The 13808-nt window shown below is 38.8% G+C and overlaps 1 protein-coding gene and 1 long non-coding RNA gene across 10 annotated transcripts in view; both read left to right on the plus strand.

Moving 5' to 3' along the window:
- LOC132535807 (uncharacterized) overlaps positions 1-13808 on the plus strand; it is a 651000-nt gene that overhangs the window by 468814 nt on the left and 168378 nt on the right. The gene's annotated exons all lie outside the window — the stretch shown is intronic.
- The window catches only part of ENOX2 (ecto-NOX disulfide-thiol exchanger 2), a 385476-nt gene that overhangs the window by 239821 nt on the left and 131847 nt on the right, over positions 1-13808 (plus strand). For 3 of the 9 annotated variants that reach the window (XM_060183076.1, XM_060183079.1, XM_060183077.1), the window contains one exon: positions 5685-5816. The exons of the other annotated variants lie outside the window; for them this stretch is intronic. In XM_060183076.1, coding sequence (XP_060039059.1) covers positions 5685-5816 — 132 coding nt within the window. The remainder of the gene's footprint in view (positions 1-5684; positions 5817-13808) is intronic. 9 annotated transcript variants of the gene reach the window in all.

Consider the following 13808-nt stretch of genomic DNA (forward strand, 5'->3'; position numbering starts at 1 on the left):
ACACCCAAAGTTCTGTGCCCTCCCATAGCTATCTTAGTTCTCACATTATACAAAAGTCAATCTAGTTTTCCTCCCCCCCCCCCTGCTTTGGCAATTTTATTTCTTTTAGCCATCTATATTCTATATATAAGCAAAGCCATCTGGTAGTTGTCCTTGACCTCTCTACTTATTTCACTAAGCATAATGACTTAATGACTTTCAATTCCATCTGTTTTGTTGTTCCAAATGGTGCAATCTCATCCTTTTTTATTGCAGAGTAGTGCTCTGTTGTATGTATGTGTGTCTTTATCTAGTAGTGACCCATCAGCTTACAGAAGACCCCTAGTAGAGTTTATTGTTCTTACATAGACTAAACTTAGGGAGTGAAAGAAGAAATAAAGGTGAAATATTTGAAAGGGTTAACAAACAATTTTTAGTGAAAATTAAGAAATACAGCTTCACCTAATAAGAAGAAAAAGGAGGAGGAGGAGAAGGAGAAGAAGAAGCAGTCAACAGTGACTGAGAAGGTGGTTCATCAGGTAGTACACAAGATTTACATCCGTAAGGTCCTGGCTTCTGTTCCTGGCACCATATATGCCAGAGGCCTCTTCTCTGGAGCAACCACCTCTCTCTCTCTCTTTCTTTCTCTTTCTTTCTCTCTCTCTCTCTCTCTCTCTCTCTCTCTCAAAATTATCTTTACTTATTAGATAGAAACAGTCAGAAATTGTGAAGGAAGGAGGAAACAGAGAGGGAGAGAGAGACACCTCCAGCCCTGCTTGAACCATTTGCAAAGCTTTACCCCTGTAGATGGGGATCAGGGACTCATGCTGGGGTCCTTGCACATTATAGCATGTGCATTCAACAAGTTGCACCACTAACCTGCCCCTCTCTCATAGACTCTCACTCATAAAATAACTGCATACATCTTTAAAAACTAACCAGCAAGTAGTGTGAGTCACAGTTAACATTATTATTATTGTCAAACATTATAGTGGTGTCATCATATCTAACCAAGGTAAATAAATATTCTTAGTGCTGTGAGGATAATCTGTTCATTCACTATAACATATCTCATAGGATAAGTTTTTGGTATATAAGGCACCATCTCTTCCCTCAAAGTTCTTATATAGTCCATCAAGAGTTATAATACAGGTACCTACTTAATCATTCATGGAAGGAAGAACAGAGTCTGGTAGCTCAACTTTAGACCACTAGATTTGCTTGCCTGAAACCCAAGAGTGCCAGGTTCAATCCCCAATAGCACAATATCCCAAAACTAAGCAGTATTATGATTTATGTATCTCTCTCATGCTTATGGACATAAAAATGCTTTTATAGGCTCCTAAGCTGAATATGGGCCCCAGATCACATCAAATCGGTGGGGTTTACAGTCAACAGTATTTATACAACTTTCCCATATTTGGGAGCTACTCTCTTCCCTGATCCAGCTTTCTGGTCATTTTTCGAGCCATGATACCGTCTCTCCCCAGACAATAACTTGGATCTGCCTGTATTTCAGATTTCAGGCTCAGTGAGGAAAAAAAAAAACTAGTATAGCCACAGGCCCTTTGAAATATAACTAAAATATGTCTATTAGCTATCTACAATATGGAGACCCCCCCAACTCTTAATCTGCACTATTCCAGCCTTTAGGTTCATGATTAGTCAACAATTTGTTTGGCTTTATATGTTAACTCTCTTTTTAGCCACCATGTTCCAGATGCTAGCATGATGCGACCAGACTTCCCTGGACAGACACCAATGTGTCCTGGAGCTCTGCTTCTCCAGAACCCTGCCCCACTAGGGAAAAAGAGAGGCAGACTGGGAGTATGGATTGACCTGTCAACATCCATGTTCAGCGGGGAAGCAATTACAGAAGTCAGACCTTCTACTTTCTGCATCCCACAATGACCTTGGGTCCATACTCTCAGAGGGATAAAGAATAGGAAAGTTATCAGGGGAGGGGATGGGATATAGAGATCTGGTGGTGGGAATTGTGTGGAGTTGTACCCCTCTTATCCTATGGTTTTGTGTTTCCTTTTTATAAATTAAAAAATTAAAAAAAGAAAAAAATAAGTTTATTCATGCAAGATAAAATTCTGTTAAGAGACTGAAAGAATCATATTAGTGCCAAGTAACTCTTAGAAGAGTACAGAATCAGGCTGGCATAATAGCTCACTTGGATGGTGTGCTGCTTTGTTTTAGCCCAACCCCCACCACATTGAAGGAAGTTTTCAGTTCTGTGGTGAGATATCTCTCTCTCTCTCTCTTTCTCCTCTCCCTTTCCTTTCTCCCTCCCTCCCTCTCTCCCTCTTTGCTTCTATCTGGAAAAAAAAAGTATCTGTTAGAAAGGTTCAAAATCAGCATGTGGGAGGTATAGCTCAGTGATAGAGCATTTGACTGCAAAATCAGCATGCGTTCATTGGTGCAAGAAAAGCCCAGAAGTGGGAGGTGTTCAATTCCTGTGAAAAAAAAAAAAAAAAAAAAAGACGAGTTCCTTTAAGCAAAGCCAAATTGTCTCTGTGTATCAAATCAGTACTAACTTTACAATGGTGGATGATTGTCAGTGCTACAAATCCTGGCTATTAAAGAAAAAAAATGACTGAATTCAGAAGATTGATGCTCAACCAACCATTGAAGCATTCTTTCTGCTCCTATGATGGAAAGGAACTGGATAAATTTGATTACCTTGTCATCTATGAAATGACATTCACTAATCGAATGCAAATATCGTTGGTTTAGAAAAAAAAGAGCAGAGATGAAGCATTCTAGTGGATGTTCAAATAAAAAGCACCAGACGCATATAGTTATATTAGCATATTGCCTAAATAAAACCAACAAAGACTTTCCAACCGCAGACAGCCTTAGGCCTTTGTGTAGAACACCCTTGCCAATGTACAGTGACTGGATTCAGTACACTGATTCTTCTTGAGTAATGTTACAGTTGGCACTACTGTTGCAGAGGCAATCTAGAAACTAAACAGCATATTCCTATGTGAAGTCCTCTTAGCCTTCTTGAGAAGGACACATCTTGCTTAATTTGTTTGTATCCATTTGGTTTTCTATTTCCGTTAGCATCCACCTACTCCAGACTTCCTACTAACAACTGGACTGGAAAGAGGAACACAGAAAGATGACATGTCTTGTGCCATCCACAACCCACTCATATTCCAGTCTCATTCTGGGGTCTCTATCACTTGACAAATGGCTTCCCTGTTTGAAAAAAAAATTATACAAATTGAAGCTTCATCTGTGGATAGTAGGGACAGGACTCTACAGGTTCCAGGCATCAGACTTGTCTTACTCCTTTCCCGCATTCATTGAATCATTTCCTTTGACTGCCTACTGTGCACCAAGTAATTCCTCTTACACTTTAGAAGTCTGTCTTCCTTTTCCTTTCCGATATGATTTGGTCAACTGGCTAGTGTCCTGAAAGGCATCACTCTCAATTCTTCCCTCTGATGAACTTAAGTGGAATTTAATAATCCCTGCCAAATTGTTTTGTGATTTCCACTGTATGAAGAGAGGCTACAGACTCTAGGTTAGAATGTGAGCATCAAATTTAATTTTCCTGCAAAGGTCAGGCTGCTCTCTTGGTGTTCTGTTGTGCTTGAAGGTTAGTCACACATGCTTGACCAAAACCTTGAGAAGAGATTTCAAGATATGGCCGGATTGAAAAGTAGAGATTTGAAGATGAAAGACTCTGTACTCTGACCCCCTAGGAAGAACAAGTAGCTACAGTGATTTTATATGTATATACAATATACCATCCTCTCCAGGAGATGGTGGCATTAAGCTCAGCACCTCTTGTTCCCAAAGCAAATGTCTGCCCATCTTTTCCACCTAGTTGTGCATGTCAGAGGAAAGAACTATTTCTCCCCAAATGACTTCTAAGCTTGCCTATCTGAGAAGAGTTGCCCCTGGGGAAACAGGACCTAACAGTGGAGTCCAACTTAACAAGACATAATCATATTCGAATAACTATATACACCTCCATCCTGGTCCCCTTTAACTTTCATATGTCTTCCTAATTTACCATCCATTCACTCTTTCCAGCTCACTTCCTTTGGGCAACCCTGTTCTGAGTTCATACACTCCTGATATATATGCCTAATGTGCTCATGAGTTCTATAAATAACATTCATGTCATAACTTGCTGTTTATATTCCTGGAAAAATCCAAAGATAGGCTGTGAGTCTATAGAGTAGCTTTCAAGTTACTGTGAGAATTACAATACCTTGAAGCCATAAGAGCTGAGGTCATAGACTTCTTAGAGCATAAAAGTTCCTTTGGGCATAATTGTAGTCTTTTTCATATTCCCTGAAAAGACTTAGCAATGGTCAGTTTCCTACTCCAGAAACTTAGACTCTATCAAGTGAATCATAGTGCAATTCTGAATTCAGTTCTTCTCAATAAGAAATTAACAAATCGGGAGCCAGGTGGCAGAGCACTTGGTTAAGCACACATTCAAGTCCCTGGTCCCCACCTACAAGGGGAAAGCATCATGGGTAATGAAGCTGTGCTGCGGGTGTCTCTCTCCTTATCTCGTTCTCCCTTCTCAGTTTCTCTCTAGCTCTGTCCAATAATAAATAAATAAAATATTTTTTAAAAAATTTTTAAAGAAATTAATAAATCGATCTAGGGAAGACCAGCAGCCTCTTCCTTCTTATAAAGTTCAGCTTGCAATGGTGGCAATAATAGCGTAGACTACAGTGTGTAGGACAAGATGTGTTCAATGACTGAGCTTTCTAGGGTGATCCCCAAGTATCCTACACCAACTGTGTTTGCAATGCAAAGTAAGGTGAGAAGAGTAGCCTGAGGCTGTGGGGCAGAAGGAAGTGGAAAAATGAGGTAGCTCAGTAAAATATCTTCTGGAATACTGATGGCTGTCAACTAAGTGACTAAAACAGATCCAGAATGCCTATTTTCTCCTGGAAAATTCAGTCCCTCCTTGCAGATTCCCCATGAGTGGAGTCTTTACAGATGCAGGAGTCAAACATCTTAATTTTTAAAACAGAATGACAGCTTGACTGCTTTCTGTGTCTAATAACTAAAACACTGGGGTCTCCCTTCAGCCTGCAACACAGATTAGCTCATTAGAACACACCACCTTGACTAATCTGCCCTGTAACTCTTAGGCTTATGCAGAGTTCTGTCAGTCACCTGTGCTTGACTGAGTAACTGTCTGTTATCAAAGAGTTAGGCCCTATCAGTGGATTTTGATTCTAACATGGCATGATCATATTCAGTTAATGGCAGGCACCTCTGTCCTGGTTCCTTTTGACTTCAATCCGTTCTAATTTATTTCCTGCTTCCACCCATTCATTTCCTTTGACTTCTCTTATTGTGAGTACCACTGATGGAAATGTCTTATGTACTTGTCTATTTAACTTTTATTGGTAACATATTCTTATAGGAACTTGCCAATAACCCAGTTTATAGAGCTTATCATTCTTTTCCTCTCATCAGTAGAACAAATAGAATTGTCACTTTATACTTAGAACTTCTGTGGAGTCTTGTCCAGTCTTTATTTTGTATGTGAATTTATTTGTACTCCCACCCCTAAGCAGATCATAAACTCTCTTCATTTGTTACCAAAAAAATTCCATAATGTAGCTCTCCAGTGTCACAGATCAAAAGTAACCAAAGAATGAGACCAAGGGCCGCATGGAGGGCAGGGAGTTACGTTTATTTCTCGTTAACAGGTTTCAGGTCAATTCCTACCAGGCCCGAACAACTTTCTACCTCAGCACCCAGCCTTTTATCTTTTTTCAAACTGGGTGTGGCACAAGCTGATTGGTTACAAACAGAGTCCATCGAGGTGCTGACAAATAAAGGTAAGAGCAGGTTGGATAAAAATCTGATTTTGCCAAGATTTCCACAGGGTACTGGAATGCAGAGGTGAGAGTCCACCACTTGCAGCATTTTTCTCTTTCATTCTTTTTTTGCCTATGGATTTTTCATTTCAAATGAAGTAATTGTCTTACGCTTCTCCTATGCTCCTCTCAGCCACTAACAAAAGCATAGGAGTACTGCTCATTCATTCGTGAAGTTAGGAAATGTAGATTATACTAGTTTCCAAATTCAAGTATATTCTGTTTTTCTTCTCAGAAGTAAAATTTTACTCTGAAGTTGTTTTTCACTCTGCCAGAAGGAAAAATGTGCTTCATTTCTGTTCTCTGAACTGTCATCAGATTTTCCAACAACTGTAGCTTAAGGAACTTCCTTTTTCACTATGGCTGAGAGCATGACTGCAAACTCTGATCCATTGTATTGCATAAGCGCTGCCATCTTTGAAAAACCTACCTAAAGCCCTTTGCCTCTTTACCTTGATTCCCTTCTAACCCAAATTCTGTTATGGAATGGTGGCACTGCCTCTGCTAATTTTCACTTAACCTCTACGTGCCTCTCTGTGTTCTTTGGGAAGAAAAAACATTGATATTGACCCATTTTCCAGGGATATTTGGAGGACATAATGCTGATAAAAAAACATTCTCAATGAGAGAATATTGATGAGGTGTTGTTTTGTAGCCACAAAAGGAGCGGGCACTCAGCAGTAATTGGGGGCCATGTTTAGCTACCCAACCACACATTATCATTAGTACTCAGATTGATTCTAATGCATCACAATAATGTGGCTTGTACTCCACATGTAGAGGATAATTTATTATCATGCGGTGCCGGTTCATAATAACATGTTGTGTGAACATGTTCACAACATAGTTGTGCACATCTCATTTTTCTTCCTTCCTTTGTGTGCACATCAGAGTTTGTGCCCTTTTGTGTATCCTTTCTTCTCCTTTAGACAGCAGTACTTCTTTTATTCTTTCAACAGGCATAGTTGTCTCAGTTGAACAACTGGAACACAGGAGACTGATTTGGAAAAGTAGTTTAAGTAGCCAAGTCCAATTTAAGAATGGTGATGGATTGTATCACTCGGCTTTATTAATGGACCTCGTTCCTGCTGTATCGCGTTTCTTTCCCTAATGCATTTGTATAAAAGCCCCTGCCTCTCCCATTAACCCCCTCTGGCTGTTGTTAACTCATTCCTGGATGTGTGTTGCTATAGCTGCAGCTGCCCCTGCAGAAGGCACTCAGGGAATGGCCTGATTGTCCCAGACGTCAGCTGTCAGGCGAAGGGCAAGAGCTTCGCACCCTCAGAGGTCAATCAGCCTGTTCCGTGTGCTTAAATTCTGTCCTTTTTTTCCCCCTTAGCAGCAGATGGGCATGTGGCTGTCCAGCCTCAAGGCTGGGAAATTTTTGTGGGAACACCCCCAAAACTCTTTCTTCTTTACCCCCTACTGGGTAACCAAGTAGGTAGCCTAGCTCTGTATTAAAAAAACAAGATCAATATTTCTCCTCTGTAGTTTGAATCTCATTGACACCTGCCACAGCTGTAAGCAATCACACACAACTTGTATGTGCAGTGAAGTAACTGTCAGCAGTTTTAGGGGCCATCTCATGTATGTGTGTGTGTGGGGGGATACCTAATGCTCATATACAGATTTCTTTATAATGTTTGCAGATTGAAAATGTGTCTTTGCACTCCTTACTGTCCTTCTCATAGAACCTCAAGAATCTCTTTTAAGAACAAAGTGGAAATGACATGCAAATAGATCTGTTAATATCAGGCAAACGTCAGGACCTTTAGAAGGTTCCTTAGGCGCAAACTGAACAGATGACGAGCACAAACTGCATTTTTTTTTTAATTCAAGTTACCAGTCTGCTCTGTCTTGTGGGAAGTAACAAGCACCAGAAAAATGTTTGATGCCTGCAAAGTGTGACCACATCCTACCCTAGGCTCCAACGCTGACACAGGCCAGAATTAAAGCAACTCTCACACATGCAGATTCGGCAGCTACAGTGGGATTTGAAGATGTCAAAAAATTGAAAGTGTCCCTAGAATAGTGATACAAACTTGAAAAAGAAATCTAAGTTTTGTCTGTGCTATGCCAACTTTACCAGAGAGCTGGCAAGGATAAATCTGTGGATTAGCTCCAGACTTAGAGAAAATTCATCACTATCTATTTTGTTACCTTGACTTTAGCAGAATTTATATTATACCATGTCATCAACAACAACAGAATGGTAGTATCATTCACAACTGACATCTGGAGACTACCTAACATTTTCAGAGAAGTTTTACAATTGTATGTCTTGTTAAGCCAACTCAACACCACTGTATGGGCCTCTGTTTTTGTGATGAGACAAATCCTCAGATACATGGAATGCCTTTCCCAATGTCACATTACAGTAGAGTGTAATCTAACTCCAAATTCTTGAGGTACCCATGCTAGGCAACCCACATAGCCTGTCATCTTGTTCTCTAGCCTACTGCCATCTCTGTGCCCCCAAATCACTATATAAACAAATCAAGGCCCACACAGGGCATTACTATGAAACAAAGAGAAAGTAGCCATGTCCCAAAAGAATAACTGTCTTTCCAGATGAATTCACTATTAAATGATAAATTTGGCACTCATGTTTTGTCATAGATCACTAACTACAGAACAAGCAGGGTGGGGAACAACAGAAGAGGAGACATGTGAGAGAGATCAACACAAATCAAAGCTTCAGACAACTAAAGAATTCGTCAGAAATTCAGAGAACACATCCCCAAATAGAAATTATATATATATATATATATATATATATATATATATATTAGTATAAAGATAAAAATAGCATAATGATCCAAAACTCCCAATAGTAGTTATCTCTGTGTTGAGATTATGGGATAAATTAGGGAGGTGATGGCCTTTATAGGTAAGAATTATATATTTTTGTCATCCCTGAGACTTTATTACATCATTTTTTAATATTTTATACTAGTCTCATAAATTCCACTAGTCAATATTTAATTTTAAAATTAGATTAAGATGAGTTAGTGATAAAATAGGATTTAATATATAGCAATGAGTTGTATATATTATTGACTGTAGCAGTGCTGTTTTAAAAATCTATTTTTGTCTCAGGTACAATTTCACATGTCCCTTCAATGTGTGTTGGTCTACTTACTGACCACCGAAGTGTCATCTCCCTTCACCTCAGAGCACAAGACTCCAGCACAACCCCTCTAGTCCACACAATCCCCTTTCCCCTCTCCCTTTGGAACCTCAGACCTGCAGACATAGCCCAAGTGTTTATATATATTTTACCCCATCTGTTTCCTTGCTTTTAGCTCTTAAATCCTGCATATGAGTGAAATCATCTGGTACTTGTCTTTCTTTTTCTGATTTCTTTTAATCAGAATGACTCCCTCTATCTATATTATACCAAAAGGCAATATTTCATTATTTTTTAAATGATGAGTAGTATTCCATAGAGAATATATTCCACAGTCTCCTTACCCCCTCATCTACCACTGTGCTTCCAAATCCAGGTTACAGTAAATAACTTAGCTCTATATATTTTTAGGTCTATTTTATCTGTTCCATGAGGGAGGGAGGAAGGGAGGAAGAGAAAGATCCACACGAGGCAGACAATGAGAGAAAAAGAAGCCAGAGCACCACTCGGGTGCATGTGGTACCAAGGATTAAATTGAGAGCTTCACATATTCCAGTCTGATGCTTTAGGACAAATGAAGCGATTATTCAAGAAATTGAAGACTCCATTTGCAAAGCAAGTACCAGAATTATCGATGTCTCTGAAGTAGAAGAGAGAAGGAAAGAAACCATATTCAAAGAAATAAGAATAGAAAATTTTCCAAATCTGGGATATGATCAGAATGTATATGTTCAGAAAGTAGAGAGATCTTCCAAATTCCTAAACCCAAATAGATCTATACCAAGACATATATCATTGTGAAACTATCAAAAATCAAAGCTAAAGAAACCATTGGGAAGCTGCTGGGGGAGAAAAAGAAAGTGACTTATAAAGGCAACATAGTCAGACTCACATCAGAATTTTCAGCCAAAACCATGGAGATCAGGAGAGAGTGGGATGGCATAGTTAAGATTATAAAAGACAACTGCAGGTCCGCCTGAAAGACTACTATTCAGATATGAAGGAGCAATTAAAGTTGTACCAGCTATACATAAACTAAAGGAGTTTGCCATTAACAAACCTGCCATGCAAGAGTTATTGAAAGGAGTGCCCCAGAAAAAGAAACAAGGAACATTTAACTCTCCATGCAGTAAAGCACACCCAGAAACACAAGCCATAGAAATATGAGACAACTTTCAAATGGATAAATGTTGTTGGTGCAAAGAATAGTGAAGCAAGAACAGTATAAGAAATAATTGCTTAGATGTATTTATATATAATATATTTACATATAAATTATATATAATAATTCACCTTCTTCACCTCATCTTAGATAGAGCTTGAAGGAATCTTATTAAATGAGATAAATCAGAAATAGGATATGTATGAGATGATCTCATTCATAGACATAAATTGAAAACTAAGACCAGAAGGAAAAACACAAAGCAGAACCTGTACTGGAGTTGGTGTATTGAATCAAAGTAAAAGACTCTGGGGGTGGGGGGTTCAGGTCCTGAAACCCTGGAACATGATGGCAGAGGAGAACCTAGAGGGGTTTGAATTGTTATGTGGAAAACTGAGAAATGTTACACATGTACAAACTACTGTATTTTACTGTGAACTCTAAACCATTATCCCTCCCCGATAATTAAAATAAATAATCTCTTGGATATATGTATATATATATAATACATTTATATATAAATTATATATAATGTTTTATATATAACAACTTTATAGTTATCTATGTCTTTTTATATTATTATTATTTTTTAATTTAATTTTATTATTATTTTTTTGCCACCAGAGTTATTGCTGGGGCTCTGTGCCAATACTATGAATCCACTGCTCCTGGTGGCTATTTTTTCCCTTCTTCTTTTTTTCTTTCCTTTCTTTTCATTTTTTTTATTATTGGTGGTTTAATAATGATCTAGCAGAAAGCTTCTGGAAATTATTAGGCAGTATACTAAGGTGTCAGGCTATAAAATTAACATATAAAATCAGTGCCATTCCATTACACAAACACTAAGTCAGAAGAAGATATCCAGAAATCGTTTCCATTTTCACACAGCAAAATCAATAAAATATTTAGAAATAAAACTGACCAAAGAAGTGAAAGACTTGTATACTGAAAATTGTGAATCACTATTCAAGAAAATAGAAAATGATACAAAGAAATGGAAAGATATCCCACGTTTATGGGTTGGAAGAATTAATATCATCAAAATAAATATTCTACCCAGAGCACTATACAAATTTAATTTGATAGCGCAGGGGTAGATAGTATAATGGTTATGCAGAGAGACTCTCATTATCTGAGGCTCTGAAATCCCAGGTTCAATCCCCTGCACCACCATAAGCCAGAGATGAGCAGTGTTCTGGAAAAAAAATTAATGTGATACCCATTAAAGTTCCACCAAGTTTCTTTAAGAGACTAGAGCAAAAATTGCAGTCATTTATATGAAACCAGAAAACATCTAAAATTGCCAAAACAATCTTGAGAAAAAGAAACAGCAGTGGAGGCATCACACTCCCAGATCCCAAACTATATTATAAAGCCATTGTAATCAAAATTGCCTGGTACTAGAACAAAAATAGATAAACAGATTAGTAGAACGGACTGGAAAGTCTACAAATAAATCCCCACAACTATGCACACCTAATTTTTATTAGGGGACCCAAACTATTAAATGGAGAACGGGGGGGGGGGGTCTCTTCAATAAATGGTGCTGGGAAAACTGGGTTGAAATATGCAGAAGAATGAAACTGAACCACTATATCTCATCAGAAACAAAAGTCAACACCAAATGGATCAGGGACCTGGACATTAGACCACAAACTATCAAATATTTAGAGGAAAATATTGGTGGAACTCTTTCCCATCTAAATCTCAAGGTCATCTTTGATAATACAGGCCCAGTTACAAGGAAACAAAAATAAACCAATGGGACTACATTAAATTGAGAAGCTTCTGCATAGGAAAAGAAACCATTCCCAAGCAAAGTGACTTCTCATAGAATGGGAGAAGATCTTTATGTGCCACACATTAGACAAGAGACTAATTACTATATATATATATCAGCAAAATTAGCAACAAAAAAGCATATGACCCAACTCAAAAGTACAGAGAGCATATGAACAGAATATTCACTGCAGAAGAGATACAGAAGTCATATGAAAAAAAAAAAATGCCCCGAGTCACTAATTGTCAGAAAAACACAAATAAAGGCAACATTGAGATACCACCTCACCCCTGTGAGAATGTCATACATAGAAACAGCAGCAACAGCAGATGGTGGAGAGGTTGTGAGGACAAAGGAACCCTCCTGCACTGCTGGTGGGAATGTAAATTGGTCCAACCTCTGTGGAGAGCAGCCTGGAAAACCTTCACAAGGCTAGAAATGGGCCTTCCTTATAACTCAGTAATTCCTCTCCTAGTGATCTATCCTATGGAATCAAACACACCCATCCAAATAGATGTGTACACATATGTTCATAGCAGCACAATTCCTAATTGCCAAAAAGCAAATGACCCCATCCAAAAATGGGCAGAGGATATGAACAAAACATTTACTTCAGAGGAGATCCAAAAGGCTAACAAACATACGAAAAACTACTCCTGGTCACTTATTGTCAGAGAAATGCAAATAAAGACAACATTGAGATACCACCTCACTCCTGTGAGAATGGCATACATCAAAAAGGACAGCAGCAACAAATGCTGGAGAGGCTGTGGGGACAGAAGAACCCTTCTGCACTGCTGGTGGGAATGTAAATTGGTCCAGCCTCTTTGGAGAGCAGTCTGGAGAACTCTCACAAGGCTAGACATGGACCTTCCATATGACCCAGTAATTCCTCTCCTGGGGATATACCCCAAGGATTCCATAATGCCCAATCAAAAAGATATGTGTACACCTATGTTCATAGCAGCACATTCATAATAGCTAAAACCTGGAAGCAACCCAGGGGCCCAACAACAGATGAGTGGCTGAGAAATCTGTGGTATATATACACAATGGAATACTATGTAGCTGTTAAGAACAATGAACCCACCTTCTCTGACCCATCTTGGACGGAGCTAGAAGGAATTATGTTAAGTGAACTAAGTCAGAAAGATAAAGATGAGTATGGGCTGATCAGAAGTTGAGAAAGAATAACAGAAAGGGAAACTAAAAGCAGGATCTGACTAAATTGAAAGTAGGGCACCAAAGTGAAAACCTTGTGGTGAGGGGGAGTGTGGACATTCGGCTTCCTGAGGTGGCAGGAGGGGGGAGATGGGGGGGTGGGTGTGATGGGACATAGTCTTTTGGTACAGCAAATCTTAACCATGGGATTTTCAAAGTAAACAAGTTAATAAATAACTTGGTTATAATAATAATTATCTGTTGTCTTCTTAATCTCTAAGACAGCAAGGAGCCATCCACATTCTTTATAAAACTCATATATCTTCTAGTCCTGGAACCCCTGGGGCTTTGGTCACTTTCCTTCATGCTTTTCTTGATCCACACCATTTGATACTGCATTTACTGATCTCAACCAAATCAGTACAACCAGTGCACCTTGACATGTTTCACTTGGACTGTGTCCTGAGATGCCAAACTTCGGGTGTCAACCCTCCAACTATAGTATTCTGGTAAGGTCTTTCCTAGCTCTTGGACTCCTTAGTTCTATTTTGGATGGTGCACTTCCTAACAAAACTAGACATAGACCAGGGCCCATGAGATAGGGCACATGTGCACATTTCCATAAGTTAGGGGAAAATATATGCCTTAAAGTAAATATATGCATAGTCTACAGGGACTCAATAAGTGCAACAAGCAAGCAGAAAGACCTAAAAAAAGACA

The sequence above is a fragment of the Erinaceus europaeus genome, chromosome X, assembly GCF_950295315.1.
Source record: "Erinaceus europaeus chromosome X, mEriEur2.1, whole genome shotgun sequence".
Classification (NCBI taxonomy): Eukaryota; Metazoa; Chordata; class Mammalia; order Eulipotyphla; family Erinaceidae; genus Erinaceus; species Erinaceus europaeus.